This window comes from Protopterus annectens, chromosome 1.part1 (assembly GCF_019279795.1).
Source record: "Protopterus annectens isolate FY-2018-M chromosome 1.part1, PAN1.0, whole genome shotgun sequence".
NCBI lineage: Eukaryota > Metazoa > Chordata > Ceratodontiformes > Protopteridae > Protopterus > Protopterus annectens.
The window spans coordinates 111,306,381-111,325,835 of record NC_056726.1 but is presented as its reverse complement, the minus strand read 5'-3'; the positions used below and the strand labels follow the sequence as shown (position 1 = coordinate 111,325,835).

Here is a 19,455-nt window from a genome sequence, read left to right as displayed (position 1 = left end):
TCAAAGAAGAGGTTAGCTTTTCCACTATAAAACTTCAGATGGCAGCCTTTTCTATTTTTCATATGGGCGATGATGATCCCTTGCTACATCTAAATTGTGTAAGGCTTTCATGAAAGGGATTTTTCTGCTTAGACCCCCCCCCGGTAAAGATTCTACCCCACCATGGGACCTAACTGTTATTTAAGGACTAATGCAAAACCCTTTGAACCAGCGATTGACTGTGAAATGAAATTCCTTTCTTGGAAAGCCATCTTTTTGGTAGCTGTCACATAAACAAGACGAATTTCTGAACTTCAGGCCTTGTCTTCAAAACTGTCTTACATCATTTTTCATAAGGATAGAGTATCTCGCCGTACCACTGCATCATTTATGCCTGAAGTAGCCACAGAGACTGACATAAATCAATCTGTCTAGTTGCCAGTCTATTTTCCAAATTATTCTAACAAGGGCAAATACATTTTGCATTTGTTTGATCTTCATAGACAACTGCGGTTCTACCTTCATAGGACAGAACAGTGTAGAAAGTCTGACCAACTATTTCTTTCATTCTCAAAAAAACACTCAAGTCAAGCAGTCTCCAAGGTTATATTGGGTAAATGGATTACTGACTGTATTTCACTAATTTACTCAAAAAATGGATTGAACTTGCCTCACCCTCTTAAAGCTTATTCTGCCAGATCTATGACTATGTTATCTGTTTTCACAACGAGAATCGCGATTGATGACATTTGTGCTGTAGCTACTTGGTCAGAGTCATACCTTTGTGGCACTTTGTTTCCAGAAGTAGAGCTTCTTTTGGTTCAACAGTTCTCCAGCATATCCTTCCTTGAGGCCTCCCAAGATTAACATAGCTGTGGATTCTGACCCAGTAGTGAGGGAGAATGAAAAGGAAAACATCAAATTTAGAAGTTATATACATACCTTAACTTGGTGTTTGTGTTGTCCATTTTTCATTCTTCCTCATGTTCCCTCCCAACCATTCCCCAACCTATTGACTTCTAGAGGACCTTTCGATTTTATAGGAACTTTTTCGTGCCTAGTTTGAGCCTCTGATTTCTTTCTCTACGGTCTCTTAAGTCAGCAAACTCGATTTGAGGAAGCTACAGAGGGTGTAGGGCATTATGGGTAGAGGGAGGAGCTCGAGACTAGGATTCAAGAATGAAAAAGTGAGACCGAGTCAGATCTGTGGGTCAGATCTGTAGCCCAATAATGAAGAATAATGAAAATGGACAACACAGATGGCAAGCTATGGTAAGTACGTAGCTTCTAAATAAACATCACATTATTGTTGTTGTCTTTCGGCTTTTCCCGGTTAGGGGTCACCACAGCGGAACTCCAGTCCGCTAATGATTGGCAGTAGATTTTCACGAATGCTGAGGTGCCAGCTCGACGTCCAACCTTCAACGAAGGCACGCCCATTTATGCATGTCTTGACGCCTACCCAACCGTGGGGTGGACATGCAGACTCCACACAGAAGGCACTCCTCGCACTCCAGCCGAGAATCGAACGGGAGAACCTCTTGCTGTGAGGCAACATCGCTACTGCTGCACCACCGCGGATGTCTTCTAATAAAAAAAAAAAGACCATAGTGAACCATTTATAAAGACTAAGCTCGAGAATAAAAAATTTTGTTTGAGACAGCGCATCTGTTTGGATTTAGATTTGCAGAAAAAGTCTTGATATTTTAGGCACCCTCTAAAGTAGGCATCAAAGTCACTAGCCGTAAGGTGACTGATTCCAGATAACTGGTGCAATGTGCAGTGCATTCAGGCTGAGCCCATGTACAGCTAGCCCACCCCGATGATCTCAAAGGCCTGGCTGGGACTTGAAACACAAGTGGCTGTTTCAAGTAAGCAGGACCGAGAACATGTAGGGTATTTTTGTCAATGAGAGTTTAAATACTGATTTGCAGCTGGTGGAAGTCTGTGTGCGCTCTTCGCAGTAGGGGAGTAAAATGACAGCTATGCGAGCAGCCCATTAAAATCACCTTGGAATTCTGCATTCGGTGCAGTCACGCCAAATTTCCATTTGTGAATCTTGGAAACTATGCATTGTAATAATCTAAGTGTGATGATTCAAGTGCATATTTTACAGTAGCAAGGTCTGAAGATGGCTTAGAACTCCAAATCAATGTGGTATTCTTTACTGGAAATATAACATTATTGACTGCTGGCACATGGCTTTTTAATGTCAGTCTGTCTGGAACAGCGCCAAGGTCATAGATAGACCTGTGGTACAGACTCCTTTTGATTTCTTTCCCATATATAATAAGAGGAAAATGGCATGAAATAGTATTGCTTCAGATTTGGCTGGATTAACTTTCAAACACTTATCAGAAAGTCAGCAGAGAGTCATCTGCTGGGGTGGAATCCGACTTTGTGCTAAGATTGGGAAAAGTAAAAACTGAATATCATCAACTTGAGGTGAAAAAGAAATAGATGTCCCTCAGAGTCATCAAATACACAGTAAATAACAAGGGTGTTACTAGAAGAATTTAGTCCAGACACATCTCTTTGATGAAAGGTAGGTGGCAAGCTAGTTGAGCAAAAAAACTTTGAGACAGTGAAGATCCAGAATATTTATTTTATTTTATTTGCTTTTGTTGCGCAGGAAAGTCCACTGGGCTGATGTGAGCCCATTTTCTGATCTCAAGTCATGTCTGGAGCATTTCACCCCGGGCCTCCGCTGAAAACAGGATCTGTGGAACCTAGTCGGACTTTCCCGGTCAACAAATGTTAAATAAATAAATAAAAATAAATAAATAAAGATATATTCTGATATGCAACTTACTAAAAGCACTTCAGTTCACCACACCTCTCTTAAAACATAAATTTGTTGTTTATTCCATAAAAAACGAACAAAGCACATAAAGCACTGGAATAAACAACACATTTATGTTTTAAGAGAGGTGTGGTGAACTGAAGTGCTTCTAGTAAGTTGCATTACTAGTTTTCAACAGTCTGTGGTTATTGTGGATTAATATATTCTGATATAACTGATCTCAAGTCATGAAGAGATTATGTGTAGGTCAAGTAGTAGTTGTCTCTGTGTTTGCTGAGCTCTAAGTCCAGACTGACGTGGGATCAAAGAGATTATAAGATGACCAATAGGAATTTGTCTGTGTAAGCAACTTTTTGGATAACATTACCTATAAGGAATAGTTACAGACTGAGCTGTAATTTTTCAGACAGTCTTGAGCGTGGACTATTTAGATGCAGGTTGTAAAAGTTGTATAAACTTTGGTCATCACACATTATAGGAGAATAGAATTAAGCTTATTCCTAAAGCCCTTCTGCCATCTGAGGGCAAAAGAAAAGAAAAAAGAAATGAAAGAAACAAAGAGGTGAAGAAGCAGAAGGAACATAACTGACACTGCTTCACCAAAGATGGGTAGAACTGTAGATTTTCCTCCAAGACTTTTTAATCACCTCCAGAAGTTGGTCAGAAATTGTCTGCTGGAATTTCAGCTCAAAGTATTTGTTTTGAATTCTTTCCTGAGGTGGAGTCCTGTTAGCGTCTTCTCAATACCTTGAACGCAGACCCTTTTTTTTTTGCTGTGTCATTGAGGTCAAGTAGGTCACACTAGAGCTTTTCAGTGCATTTTGGACTAGGATAATATGATGAAGGTCTTGGTCAAGGCCCAAATTTGCCAGATACCCCCCCCCCCCCGTTTCTAGGGTGGCTAGAAAACGACCTTTCCCTTAACTTCATATGCTCCTTGCTTACGCCCATTCTTGACACTAGGTGTTTCAGGGCCGACTGCAGCTTTGGTGTCTTCTACATGAGCACTGATAGTACTTCCTCCATTGCCCCCCCCCTTCTGCGCTTGACACCAGTAGCCTTGACAACAAACTCCATCTGTGCCAAAGTTCATTAGATACTACATTACTGATATTGACAAGCCAGTTCCAGTGTTGACAAGGACTACATATGCACCAAGGCTTCTACATCTTTGGATTTGAGTCCTTTATATTGAAGCCATCCTTGCTGTCCAGATTCTGTTGGTGCTGGGACTTGGATCAACATCTTGATGGTTGACTGTAGTTGGATCAGTGCCTTAGGCATCAGCATTCTTCTCCTGTTTGAGTAGTTTCATTGCAGTTCAGCAGATTATTGAACCCTATTGAGACACCATCAACATCGGCTCCACCTAGAAATCCTGGTCATTTGGGAGCCTTGGAACATTTGTCATAATCCCAGTGGGGTACAGACCTGAGAATTCACCAAAGAACCAGACTGTCTGGGGAAGATTCCTCTTCTGATTACTTAGATGAATCTACTCTGTTTTTTTATGGAAGAAGAAATGAAAAAGGAGACATGTGAATCCCACTCTGGTCACCTGCCCTTTCCACAGATTCAGACAAAAGGTAGGCTTCCCCAGTCCCCTCCAGAAAACCCCAAGTTTATGGAAGTCCTAGAATTGAGAGTAAGGGGATGATGGCCTATTGACTAACCCTCCCCAAAGGAAGAAATTCTCCAGCAGGCTTTTCATTTTGGCCTACCCACGTTTTCTGCAAATCACGTTTGAGCTGGTTTGGGATATTTCATGATGAGAACCCATTGTGGCTGAGCCTTTTGGCATTGACAGATGAGCTTGTAGTAAAGCCCTTCTTGCAGATTCCATTGTGGTGGCAGTTGCCACAAAGTGATCCCTCTAAAAAGACTCCCTTGATCAATCTTCTCTGAGGGATTCTATGGCTGTGGATCATATGGGAAAGTGAATTTCTGCATCATGCCGTTTTGTCATCAAGGCCTTAAACTACCTGATGCATATTAATTGTTTTCATTGTCATCTGAAGGAGAAGATGCTAGATATGTTGAAAAAGCTGCTTCACATTGAGCTATGCAGTAGGCTGGTGTAAAGCTCTTGAGTATTCCATTGTGATGGCAGTTGCCACAGAGAAAGCCCTCTAAAAAGAGCCCTTGTATCCGTGGATTCCATGGCTGTGGGTTATATGGGAAAGTGCACATATGCATCATCATAACCTTTTTGTCATCAAGGCATTAAACTGCTTGATGTGTATTGATTGTTTTCACTGTGACCTGGAAAAGGAGATGCTAGATAAGCTGTAAAAGATGCTTCATAGCAAGCCATACTGCATGCTGGAGTTGGAGGTGGCAACAGTGTCTAGTATTATGTCACCATCCATGAGGCTGCTTCACACTGCAACAGATTGAGCAAAAGGACAGAATCATGAGGGGACAGGCCTGACTTAGACTGTATGGATTTGTAGAGAGGTTCAAGGCATCTTTTGACAACAGCCTGTTTGACAGGTTCCCACTAGCTGGGGCACAGGTGGAAAAGAAGTTGCTCAGTAATAAGCAAGTGGGGAAAACATTTATGGCTGTTTATAGTAAAGTTTTCACTGATGTGGGGGCCTACACACTCTGCTTCTGCATGTATGGTTCACACTTCAGTTTGAATGTGTGTAATTCTGCAACACCAAGACATAACTTCGCATTAGAATTAAACCTACTTCTGTCTGCATATACAGTTACAATAGCAGTAATTGTCAAGCTGTGTGACTGGGCAGCTGGTGGGCTGTTTTAGCAGCATTAAGGTACAGAGCTCAAAAACTGAAAGCATTCACTAAGTGAGTTCTTGAATTAGAAGTAAAGAACTGGAACCTAGCCATCATTAGACCAAAATGATCTCGAAGAAGCAGAACTCGCTGTCATTACAACAGTGCAGACAAAAATGTGAGGAACAGGTGAGCAAAACCTTCCTCCAGAACTAAGATGTGAGCATGTGTGTAAACAAGAATCAGTCTAGCCAACTAGGATGGTTACTGGATACCAACAGATAGTGATGAAAATAAGTGTTAATTCTTAGGGACTTCACTTGATGAAGCAAACTCTTTGGTGGAGAGAAAATGTAAGTCCCTTCACAGACATAAACAGAGATTAGAACATGTACTTTGTTACAGAATTTGGTTCAGACATATAAGTAAAAGTCAGGAGGGACATTTTTAACTTGGCTTCTATTAGTTTGGGGTGCAGAAGTATGGAATACACTTGAATTTAGGAGATGCGTAGATGCTCCTGTCTAGTGCATCACCTACCTTAACAGATGCATTTGATCCACATGGTAGGTGCAGTTCAGAGTTTGTTTACTTAGCAGCTGCTTTTTACCTAGCATGGTCTGATGTTACTGCAGTTTTTGATGAACATAAATCTTGGGAAAACAATAGAAGAGGCTACACAGAAGTTAATTGAAATGGCAATGTTCATTGCTGTCTGTTCGCTAGACAATTAGAATGAGGCTCTGAAAACAGGCTCTGATTCACAGGTAATGACATGTGCTCTGAGAAATAGGTTAATCAAGTGTATTCATATGGTGGAAGGAACAGTTGGCTGTAGGGAGGTAGTGATGGACAGCAAGTTAGAGATGTGATGTAGATGTTAATTCAGGTAGGAGAGCTAACAGAAGGAAGGAAGTAAAGGAAGCCACAAAGACAAATGCAGATTTATTTATTTATTTATTTTTATTTTATTTATTTTACATTTGTTGACCGGGCTAGTCCAGCTGGATATATGTCCATTTTTAGTGGAGGCCCGGAGAGAAAAGCTCCACAATACAATAACCAAATAGGACAAACAAATGTATATCAAGTACACATCGGTACATTACAAAACTTTATGATATATTACATAACTAGGATTTTATATTCTGTATACCAGTAGGAACAAAAGCCGGATGTGAAAATAAGCTTGATACAATAGTAGTATGAATTAATAATGGAAATTATAACTAAGATGCTGTAGATACTATGGTCACACAAGAAATCAGAAGATAAACACTAGTGTTGAATGGATAGAGTATACAAAAGCAAATAGGAGGATACAATAATAGTGTTTAGTCTCAAGAGTTGAGGTGTGATATGAACACGGTTGGAAATTCAAAGAGGAAAGAATCCTCAGAATGGTCAAGCTCACTGCTATCAGAGAGTTAACACAAGATAATGTTCAAAAGAGGCTAGGAATCACGGGAGTCTTGTAAGGGGTATGGTTGTTAGTCTGGGTTATCACAGGGGCATAGCCAGTGTGATTTGAGGTAGGTTTTGAGCTTGCTTTTAAATAGGTTAACAGAGGATAGTGAAGTTAGCTGACTTGGAAGGCTGTTCCAGGCCTTGCCTACTGTATTGGAGAACAGGGTGTCACCAGCTGAATTGTTGGATTTAGATATTTGTACAAGTAGTTTATTAGATGAGCACAAGGTTTTGAGATTGTTATAGGGGATGACTAGGGATGTGAGTTTGGGTGTATTTTGAGGTAGATACAGGATCTTATGGGCTACTGTTAGTTGATTAAAAAGTATTAGATTTGACAATTCTAGCCATCCGAGTTTATTCAAATTGATACAATGATGAGTTCTATAGGAGGACCCTGCTGCAAATCTGGCTATATTGTTGTAGGAGGATGACAGTTTATTCAGGTTACTTTTGCATATTTTGGTATAGATAGGGGAGGCATACAGGAGGGTAGAGATAAGGTGTGTGCGAGCAATGGCGACCCTGGCTAGAGGAGTTAGAAAGGGTTTAATTCTATAGAGGGAACCTAGTTTCTTATTAACTGTTTTTATGGTGTTATTAATGTGAGGTTCAAAAGACAAGTGATTATCTATTAGTACTCAGAGTAGTTTGGTGGTTGGTTCGGGGGATATTATAGTTCCATTATTTGAGGTAATAGTAAAGTTAAGTGGGGCGGTTCTGCGAGTGGGGGTGAATAGTAGCATTTTAGTTTTTTTAGGGTTTAAGATAAGACACCTTTGTAGGAGCCAGTTTTCAACTGTGCTAAAGGTCTTTTGGGTTAGTGACTGAAGTTCTGATTGGGTAGTAGCAGAGCATACGAGTGTGGAGTCATTGCGTATTGGATACAGTAAGCTTGTGGAATTACCGAATGGAGGTCATTTGTAAAGATGGAGAAGAGTAAAGGACCCAATATGGATCCTTGAGGGACCCCTAAGGCAGTTACTGGGAGGTGGGAAGATAAAGTATTTTCCCATAGAACAGGCTGTTGTCTGTTATTTAGGTATGATTGGAACCACTGTATAGTAAGGGCATCCAGTGATAAGTTTTTGAGTGCGTCTAAGAGAAGGTGGTGGTTAACCATGTCAAATGCTTTAGACAGGTCGATAAAAAGGGCTGAAGATAGAGTATCAATTTTAATTAATTTGCAGGTGATCTCACTAGCCTTCATGCCACGTCTTTTTTTTTTGGGGGGGGGGGGGGGGGCTTTCGACTTCTTTTCTCACCTCATTCCCTGCTCAGTCCTTCCATTAGTCTCAGATGACAAGAACATAATAGATTCCAATCTGCTTGGTCTTCCTAAGCACTTAGTACAGGGGCTGACTATTTTTCTGAACGTACTTTCACTCTCTCTTACCCCTCTGCTCCTTTTGCTTCTTTTTCCATATATTTGCTCTGTCTTAACTCCTGCTGCTAGTCCCCATTTTAAAAGATCTATAAACATCAGTTTTTGTGGTTACTTGTTCATGCTGCTACCTATCTAAATAATCTAAACATCTATAAATATGTAGAAACTAACACAATAGTAATAAAAAGTAGAAGGTGACATCACTGGCCTGTCTAAGAAGTAACAAGTGTGAAGACTGCATCATTGCATAAAAGCTCTGTTTGAAATAAGACCATTCTTTAGTTCATGATAAAAGGATTAACTTTCAGACATCTACATGTTAGCAGGCAGCATGAATTGTAATCTGTGTATGTTACAGAGCACAGTTTCAAGAATACTGAGAGTCCTGTGATAAAAGCATTTTGTATCATTATTTATTGTGAAAGTGCTATTCAGGTGACAGCAGTAAGGAGAGAGATGAGGGGGACACTTTTACTGGCACACCAGTCAGACTGGTATGTATTGTTATGCAAAACTGACTAATTAGCTGAACCTTGCAGGGCTGGAAATGGGATACTCCAGCTGACTAAAGGAGAGAAGATGGGAAGAGTAATATGTGAAGCAAGTGAAGCACACAAAAGTTGAAACTTTAAAAGTATGTCATCGCAGCAATGAGCTAATATTTCTGCAAGTTCTTTTCGCACGATGTGTAACACATCAGTAGGAAACACATTTGTAAGAGACACTGCAAGACAGTAAATATTTACTGAGGCCACTCAGAATTAGTGCTGCTTCTCAGTTCTTCCATTCTAAGTCAGTGGGATTGTGATGACAGTCCAGCCATGGGCATTGTAATGTCATACACAGTGCCCACAGAGTGTATTGTGAGAAAGATTTTGTTTTAGAAGAAAACAAGCACTCATCAGGATGTCTGCCCCCAGGAGGGCACTGAGAGTTACAAACAGAATAAAATTAGTAGTGACTACTTTTTTATTGTGCATATGGGTTTGCAAAGTGTGGGAATTCAAGAAAAGATGAAACAAAATGTTTTTGTTTTTTTTTTTCAGTTTTTTTCCTCATAGTGGTCCTTTAAGGCACACACTGTGGGGATAGTAGCCACTGTATTTGTTTATTTATTTATTTTATTTTATTTTTTAAGAAATCTTTCAGCTCTTAAGTATTTGCAAGGCAGCTTTGTGGACCTGTTCCACATTTTGTCTTGCTGTTATAAACTGGAGTTCCTTTCCACAAGCAGGGAAAGATTTGTATGGTATTTGCAAGGCTTCATCCTTCATGCAGCTTTAGTACTCTTATGATGACAGTATCAGTAATACATGCAATTTATATAGAACAGTTGTATGAGGATACGCACCATAACCTTGTGTGTTTGAGTACAGGGTAAGTGCTGCAGCATACGCTTCCTCTCACACTTCACCCATATATATTTGTTTTCCTTGAGTTTGGGAGGTTGCTGAAACCTAAACTTGAAGGCACTGACCTCTTCATGCCCCCTAGTCATTGACTGTATGGGCAGGACTACCTTTCAACCTGATACCCAGATTCTGTTGGTCAAAGAGGTGATCAGGTGTACCAAAGAAGGAGTTGTTAGGTCTTGACTTGTTGAAAATGTGCTTGCAGTTGGTTGGAGTAAATTGACAGGATATGGGGCTGGGCTTGTATAAGTAGTCAGCACTTGACATTGTAGTGTAACTTGGCATCCGAATCTTATGCCAAGTGGTGGAGCTTCTGAGGAAATTGACAGACTGTGATTCGTGGAAAGGATGAGCCCTTCATAAGATCTCATCAAAAAAGGTGCCCTCATGGATCACCTGAAAAAGTTAAAACCATATATGTTAAATGTATGTACAAGAAAGACCTTTTGTAGTGACCTTCTTTTACTTTACTACCATCTTCCTGTGTCTGGACTTCCTTTCCATGTACTGTCTGTAGAATTTTCCTTTTAGTTGGAAAGGTGTATAATTTTATATTCTTGCATGTGATTCTGTGGGTCTTCCAGGTTGCGCTGGCTCAGTCTGTAGGTGTTGCACTAGAGAGCACAGAGTCTGGAATACAGCTACAAACTCTTGGGAGTGATATCCCATTGTCCATAAGAGGCATAGAGTATGGGAGGTAGAAATTTCAGTAACGTTACAGTCTAGTAACATCAGAAGAGGAATGCTAACACTTTTCACAAATTGTGTGGTATTTATTTCATCTGTTTGTTAACTGGGTACGTCCACTGGGGCAAAAACTGACCCTTTTCAAGGGTGACTTGGGAGCAATGTCTGGGTAAATGACCTGACTGACTTAGAGCTGCACATTAAGCAAATGAAAGTGGAAGGAATCAAACCCTGTATCCTGGGCAAAGGAAGCAGCTCATTAACAGCTTAGAGCTTTAATCCCCTGTGCTAACTGCCAGGCTGGCGATTTTCCATCACCTGTCATATTGAGGAAATGTTAGCAGTTATTTATTATGGTAGGTCTGTCATGAGATCATTAGATATGGTGAGTACTTATCTGTTCTTTCATATCATCCAATAAAAAAAACAGTTAAGCAGATTTTTTTTTTTTTTAATTCCAGAAAGTTGTCTACTAACTATGTTTTTGTTGAAGTTCACTTGGTATGTAAGGGATCTGTGTAATAATGTGTAGAAATGGAAAAGTAAGAGGAAAGTAAAACCTTAATAAATAACCATCACTATCTTAGGTTTGTGAGTGGAAGCCGTGATGGGACTGCACGCATCTGGCAATACAAACGACAGGAGTGGAAGAGCATTTTGCTGGATATGGCCACCAAACCATCAGGGTAAGTAGTAGTTTTGAGTCGCACACATTATGATTCCTGAAAAACAAGATTTTTGGAAACTAAAATATATGCCTTTTTCATAGATAACTTTCAGAAAATAATGTATAGTGGGCAGTGTTATTTTGAGTACATGGTCACTGCTGCAGTATAAGCTACCTGTCACTTACCTTACCACTATTCATATCCCCTACTCGCTGACTGTATGGGTTGCCTGTGACCCATGTTTGGGAAAGGGCTTGGATTATTAGTAGGGTTGGCCATGGAGGGAGGTTCGAATTCAGTAGCTGGCAGTCAGCTGTACTAGGGAGTGATGCCTGTGTCACCTTCTGGTAGAGGCAAGAAGCCTTACTGGTAACCAACTGCTTAACTGCGAAAATAGCATGACATTGTAAGATCGTTACACATGCCACTCTCTTAATCTAGGGACTTGGACTAGCTTCCACGTACATGAGAGCTCTCAGCGCCACACTCCACAATTTCCTTTGGGATCCCAGGCAGTACATTTGAGTACCACAAGGTAGACTCCCTGAGAAAAGGTCATTTCTGCGTAGCCAGGAAAAGAGCAGGTGGCGAATGCAGGGATATGTGAGCACAGTACAATAGTCGGGAAACCAGTCAGAGGGCAAAGTGAGGTTGATACAGTTTGAATGTGTACAGTATGTCAAGAAGTTAATAGCATTCATCCTGTGCTGTCTGTGTCCCCCATTAACTGTGTTTGTGCTAAAATTATATGCAAGTGTTCTTGTACTTAAGACATAGGTTAACCAGAGTGGTTTCACAAGTAAAGTTGTATTGCAGCACTGAATGTGTACAAATATTTGTTCTTGAAATATTTAATTGGGTAGTATCTGAGTAAGCCTTTTATTTCTATTTCCTGAGCACATAGATGGGCTGGTCTGTTGACCATTTTCACCCATGATCCAGCCTACAAGGAGCCTGCAATACATGCATTTATTTTTCAATTGTGAGAAAATACAGCAGAGAGATTATTACTGTTAAATTTTGACTGCACTGTTTTCCTATTGCAACAGTTAAGAATCCATTGTGTCAAAAACAGCGATGCAAAAACGTAACAATTAATGAACCATTGTGTCAGTACTTGGACAGCAAAGAATATGTACACTATTTACATTAATGTTATGCTTATTTACATTATTATTTCGATAACAGTGAAACAGATGGGTGTTGTACCTGGAATGACTAACCCTTGTTCCCGTTAACACTTGTGGTTAGAAGAGTAACCAGAGTGTAAGTAAAAAGTAATAATCTTGCCAGAGGCCCCATATAGGGAAGTGGTCGCTGGGCATTTATAAACACACTTGTACTTTTAGAATGGCTTGAATGGTTAGTTAGAAGCCAGTACAGTATCCTTTGGTGATCTTCGTGTTTCACTGTTGCAGTCATTACATTTGGGTAATCTGCCGGCAGGTTGCCCTCAGTCGGCCTGAATATCAAAGTCTTGGGTCCTGCGTCGGTTGCTGTCTCCTCTTCCATGACATCAGGGGTATAGAACATGCAGCTGATGCCATTTTATTCAGTCTTTCTTGCCACGTGGTGCCCAAAGCAGAAGCAGTTCGCAAGTGCCGGTCAGTCGACTCCTGAAATTTTCGCATTCGAGTTTCAGAACCAGAGTCTTCAACTAAAGCCAAGTACCCCGTTGGGGAAACTTTTTCTTGCTCCTTACCGATGTCAGTAAAAGTTATTAATTGCATTACTTGTGGGAAGCAAATACCTCATAAGGATTTTCATTTGTACTGTATTCCTTGCCTAAGCTCAGATCATAACGTGTCTTGCTGTCGGTTTTGTGCTAGATTTAACCAACGCACTATTAAGCGTCAGTATATTTTTGCTTCAAAATATTTTGGATCCAGATTTAATTACCCTGAAATGTCGTCGGTTAGCAATCCGACTACCGGAGTTCACAAAAAACGCAAAGAAAAAGACAGAGACAGACCGTCGAGGTCCAAAACCGACGAAGCTTCTCCTAAGCCAGTCACCGGTACTCTGGTGCTTTTGCAGCCCCTGATACCCGCTACTTTTGAGTCACAGGCCTCTACCGAGACCCATGCAGAGTCCGGTATGCCGCGAGATTCTCAGAGTATTGAACCCGCAGATGTCTCTCCCTTGGATGGGTCTGGAGCCGCTGAGCAGGACACCGGCTTCTGAGGGTGATTTCAGGCCTCAACATTTTTATATAAAACCAACGCCAGCTTCAAAAACAAGCTCAAAAACATCTTCTAAGTCTAAAAAACCGACGCATGAGCCACGTGCTCAGGCCCCTATGCCTGAAAAACAGATAATCAAAATGGCCGAGGACTTAATTACCTTGATCAGGGGTTCCCAACCCCCCCCCCCCTGCTAAAAGGCCTAGGCAAGACACTGATTATGAATCTTCAGATCAGGTTTCCATTTCTTCTGATTCCTCTTCTGATCAGGAATTTTCTATTCCACCCTATGATGATTCAGATTAAGAAGAATCAATCCCATCTGCATCTCCTCCTGAGGATTTTTCTTTTGGAGAAACCTTGCATACTTTAAGGGAACATTTTCATTGGGAGAATCAGGATTTCTCTGAATCAAAAGAGGCTTAGGGATTTCCTTCTCCTTCCTCATCATAGGCCTTTGACAATACCTCCTGTATTAGACATTGTTGATGTGTTTTTGGAATCAAGCATGGCTCCTGATTCCCTACCTCCAGCTCCTAGTAAGCCAGACAGATAGTACAGGGTTCCTGACTCCCACAAATTTCTATTCAAAAATCCTGCTGCTGATCCTGAGACCATCTCACAGGGTCCCAAAGGTGTAAAGGCCTCTACAGCCAAAAATCCTACCCCCTCTGATAGAGATTCCAGGATGCTGGATAGATGGAGAAAGAAAGTTTATACATTTGCAATCTTGGCAATTAGGGCCTTAAACTGCCAGTTTCATATGCTTAAATATCAACAGCATGTTATGGGCTTATTGAAACAGAAAATTATGTTGATTTCTGATTGTGTGGAAAATAAAGAATTACAGAAATTATTGCATGCAGCAGAACAGGTTGGAAAGCATAATTTGCAATGTGGTTTTGATTCCTTGGAGGCCTCTTGCAGGGCCACAGTTACTGGATCTGTGATTAGAAGGCATGCCTGGCTCAAGGAGCAAAATCTGCCTGATCATGTTAAGGCCAAATTGTTGGATGCACCTTTACAGCATGATACTTTGTTTGGTAATAAGGCAGAAGAGGTTTTAAAGAAAATGGAAGACAAAGCTAAATATATGCAAACTGTAAAATATTTCTTACAAGTACAGCCACCCAGGTTCAGTAGACACTGGCCTACTAAAAATTGGTCCTTTCTTTTGTCCAACAGAGCCTCTCAAGGCAACTCTAGGTGCTCAAAAGGCTCTAGATACCAATCACAGGGTTCTTACAGGTCAAAACAATGGGGTGCCTCAATGGGGTGCCTCCACCTCCAAATCTGGAGGAAACAAAGCACAACCCTACAGTAAGCAGTCTCAATGACTTCCCTCTACCTTCACCAAGCACTTATCTTTTGGAAACCCCCTTGGGGGGGAAATTAGCACTTCATGCTCAAAATTGGCAGTTAATTACCCAGGACAAATGGGTATTAAACATAGTATCCCAGGGGTACAGATTTCATTTCCATACTTTGCCAATTCCAAACGGTTGGCCAGATCTGCCACAAAATCAATCGGCAGAGGCTCAGAAACAAGTTACGTCCTTCATGGATATGGGGGCTATTCATCCAGTACCAGAACAGGAAAAAGGACAAGGTTTTTATTCAAGACTTTTCCTGGTACCCAGAAAAGACCATGCCTGGCATCCAATACTGGGCTTATCGATTTTGAACACGTACCTGAAAATTCCAAAATTAAAAATGCTGACTTTGCAACAGCTACTGCCTATGCTGGGCAGGAACGCTTGGTTAGTGACTCTAGACTTAAGAGGCATACCTGCATATCCCAATAAGGGAATCGTGCAGAAGATACCTCTGCTTCAAGGCAGGTTTTTTGCATTACCAATTCTCTGCACTGCCCTTTGGCTTATCTACTGCTCCCAGGGTCTTTACAAAGTGCCTGGCACCAGTAATTGCATTTTGCAGACAAAGAAGCATACACATTTATCCTACCTGGATGACTGTCATTCAAGCAGAGAACAAGGACATTCTTCAACATCTGGCATTTGTAAAAAGGCTTCTTACATGCCTAGGTTACACAGTAAACGAAAAGAAATCCCAACTGGTACATTCTCAAATAATTACATTCCTGGGTGCAAGCTTGAATACAACTGCCCAGATGGCTTACCTTACGCCAGACAAACAAAGGCAACTGACAACATACTTCAAACAGATGGCAACAAAAACCCAGTTATCTGCAAGACAAATTCTGCAGGGTTTGGGGTTCATGGCATCCTGCATTCTACTAATTCCATATGCAAGACTGCATATGAGGAAACTTCAATGGTACCTAAAAAGTTTATGGAGTCAACATTGTCACAGTCTGGAAACAATAATTCCTCTCATTCCCTGCCTACAACAGGAGTTTCTTTGGTGGGCAGAGACATGTCACCAAAACAAGGGACTGTCATTCACTCTACCCCCTGCCACCCAAACCCTAATTGCAGATGCATCAGACTATGCTTGGGGGCCCACCTGGTGGGGAGATGCATTCAGGGCATATGGAGCCCAAAACAAATGCATCTGCGTATCAACCAGAAAGAGATGCTAGCTGTTCAGAATGCCCTGACAGCCTTCAAGGGCTTACTTCATCCAGGACAACTACTGATAAAGATGGACAACACCACGGTTATGTGGTACATAAACAAGCAGGGGGGTACACATTCCTACCCCCTTTGCAGACTAGCCATGGCATTGTGGAACACAGCTTTGACTTACCAAGTACATCTTCAAGCTCAATTTCTGCCAGGAAAACAAAACACTCTGGCAGACGACTTAAGCAGAAATCTTGTGGACCTGCACGAGTGGAAACTGGATCCACAAATCTTCAGCATGGTAACACAGAAATGGGGGAGGCCAGACATAGATTTATTTACTTCTCCCCAAAATTCTCAACTGGCCAAATTCTGCACAAGGACTTATCACAGACAAGCATGGAAAGTGGACGCCTTATCCTTCAGTTGGACCAACCTATCAGTCTATGCCTTTCCCCCTCTGCCTCTTCTCTCCAAGGTCTTACTAAAAGTCAGACAGGAAAAAACAAAAAAATGATCCTGATTGTTCCGGACTGGCCTCGCCAGCACTGGTACCCAATTCTAAGGAATATGTCTTAACTCCCTCCTTGGTACTTGCCTCAAATACCTCATCTACTGTCTCAGCAGAACAATCAAATTCTGCACACTCTGCTCCAAAGTCTGAACCTTGCAGTATGGCTGATCATTTAATGATTCAAACAACACCTCTCAGTAAATCTGTGATGGATGTCATTTTGGAAGCCAGAAGGCCTAGTACTAGAAAATCTTATGCTGATAAATGGAAGAGATTCTGTGCTTGGAACCAAGCACAAGGAACAGACACAGCAAAACCAAATATCCCTCAGATTTTACAATACTTGACTGAGATGCTTAACAAGGGCCTATCTTTTTCTTCAATAAAAATCCATGCCTCTGCCATCTCGGCTCATTACAACACGGAGCCTCCCCTCTTTTCTCATCCTCTGCTAAGACAGTATCTTAGAGGGGCCAAAAATTTAAGGCCTCCCAGAAGATCACCAACTCCTGCATGGGACCTCAACTTTGTGCTGGAAAAACTCACCCTGCCTCCATTTGAACCAGCAGCTACTGCGGATTTAAACATTTTATCTTGGAAAACAGCTTTCCTCTTGGCAATCACTTCAGCAAGAAGGGTTTCAGAGCTACAGGCTGTCATTGTTGTGGAGCCTTTTATTACATTTTACCCGGACAGGGTGTCCCTCAGGACCAGTCCTTCCTTTATGCCTAAGGTGGTATCCAGTGTAGCTATTAACCAAACAATTCACCTGCCAACATTTTACCCAAATCCGCAGAACAAGGTGGAGCGGATTCTGCATTCATTGGACGTACACAGACAACTAAGATTCTGCTTAAACAGGACCAAATCTCAAAGAAAGTCTGAGCAACTACTGGTGGCATTTGCTTCAGGATCAGAGGGGAAGGCTATATCAAAGCAGACTATTTCTAAGTGGATAAGCCACTGCATTCGTTTCTGCTACTTGCACCTTGGTAAACCTGTACCCAAGGGAATCGGGTCACATTCCACCAGGGCTGCCTCTACCTCAGCAGCCTTTCTCAGAGGAGTTCCAACCAAAGACATTCTAGAAGCTGCTACTTGGAGCTCTGTTCATACATTCACAAAGCATTATCATTTGCCTCTCTTCCTCAAATCCAGGGCAAGCTTTGCCACTGCAGTTCTCCAGGGCCTCATAGCCGCTCCTAATGCTATTTAGTTCCATCCTCTCATCCATAGCTTTGGGATTCTACCCAAATGTAATGACTGCAACAGTGAAACACGAAGAACACAGTACAGTTGTGTACACTTACCATAAATGTAGATGTTCGAGTGTATTCACTGTTGCAGTCCGGGTTACCCATCCGCCATCCCCCTTTTCTATAACTTCTCTTTCCTTCACTATATTCTGCAGCCTTTGTGGTGTATTTGCTTTTAGATGAAGGTAAAGTTTGTTGCTAAAAGTGCATTTACATATAGTACTGTTTATTTATTTTTATATATATATATATATATATATATATATATATATATATATATATATACACACACACACATATGTATTTTTGCTCCCCATTTGGGGGCAAGAAAAACTGAATAAAATGGCGTCTGCTGCATGTTTTATACCCCTGATGACCTGACGTCATGGAAGGGGAGACAGCAACCGACGCAGGACCCAAGACTTTGATATTCAGGCCGACTGAGGGCAACCTTCCAGCAGATTACCCAAATGTAATGACTGCAACAGTGAATACACTTGAACATCTAAATTTATGGTAGGTGGACACAACTGTACTTTTAGATTCCAGGTCAGTCCTCGGCAGTTTTTAGATGCCTTGAAAATAATTTTATAGATATAAATGCCTGCAATGGCAAAGGCTTCATTTTGACGCTTGTCTTAGGTTTAAAGTCGCTCCAAGAGGTCTTTGAATTTGTAAAATGCCAACATATAGTAATTATTTTCCGGATCTTTTTAAAAGAATAGCAAATACTTAACTTGGAACTGAGTTCTAAATATACAGAATTGCTGATAAGAATTTTTTAAACCGGTCGTGGCTGATGTTCAGAGTGAGATTGAAAAAGACTTTTAACAGAATGAATGGATTTCCTTAGATCAACTATTTGTACAAAGAGATTGGATAATTTGTTCTCCGATATTTCAATATATGAAAAACATCTCATAGAGACAAAATGTAAAAAATTAAGGGGCATTGCTGATTTTCAGGAAGGGAGAATTTTCTCATGGCTGAGAATGGAAAGAACTAAGCAGAAATATGCTCGTGCAGCAAGAGAAGCTGACAGTGAATGTCCTCCAGCATCGGCTGGTAAGAGAACTGCCTCAGATATAGAGAAAAATTATAGTATGACTGATAGGACTGCTCTGCATATGCAGAGCCATGGTTTTTGGTCTGATAAAGTTTAATCTAAACCCAAAAAACAGCAGCTGTGACCAGGCTAGGTGTATAACTCAACCAAAGGACTCTCCCTCTGTGCTTAGAGGTGTTCTTTTCGAGTTAAAGTTAAATCCAAGCAGAACATGAATATTGATGCTGTTGTATCTGACAATGTAAATGCTATGTGTGCTTCTGAGAATTTGAGTTTGCCTGGTTCTGTAGGAGGAGGTAACATGCCATCTACATCCAGTCACCCTTTTTTAGGTTTGCAACTGCCGGAGCATGTGAATATGGAGAAAACAGGAAGAGAGAGAAGGATCGAGGAGCAGGAACAGGTTTGAATGAAAGACTATATCGGGACAGCTGGAACTCGGACATACTGTCTGGAGCATGGTTCAGAGGATTTAATTAATATTTCTTCTGTTTAATTGACTGAACTTGAATTTGAGGTACTTAATTTAGGGATGTCTTTTACACCCGCTAGACAATCCAGGGTAGATGATATTTTATTAGATTTAAAGTTTTCATAATGTTTCACTTAGATCGTTTGGGAATAATGATGTATCATCCATTAGGTATAAACTGACTTTGCTTTTTAAACCTAATAATCCTCCTTTGGTTGAAGCTTTTTACAACCTGTGTGAGGATGATATTTATGAGTTCTTTAGTAAGAATCAT

At 41.0% G+C, this 19,455-nt stretch overlaps 1 protein-coding gene across 1 annotated transcript in view; it reads left to right on the top strand.

The window, feature by feature from the left end:
- The window catches only part of LOC122814218 (pleckstrin homology domain interacting protein), a 2,625,611-nt gene that overhangs the window by 777,877 nt on the left and 1,828,279 nt on the right, over positions 1 to 19,455 (top strand). Inside the window, 1 exon segment of the mRNA XM_044086823.1 lies at positions 11,064 to 11,162. Coding sequence (XP_043942758.1) covers positions 11,064 to 11,162 — 99 coding nt within the window.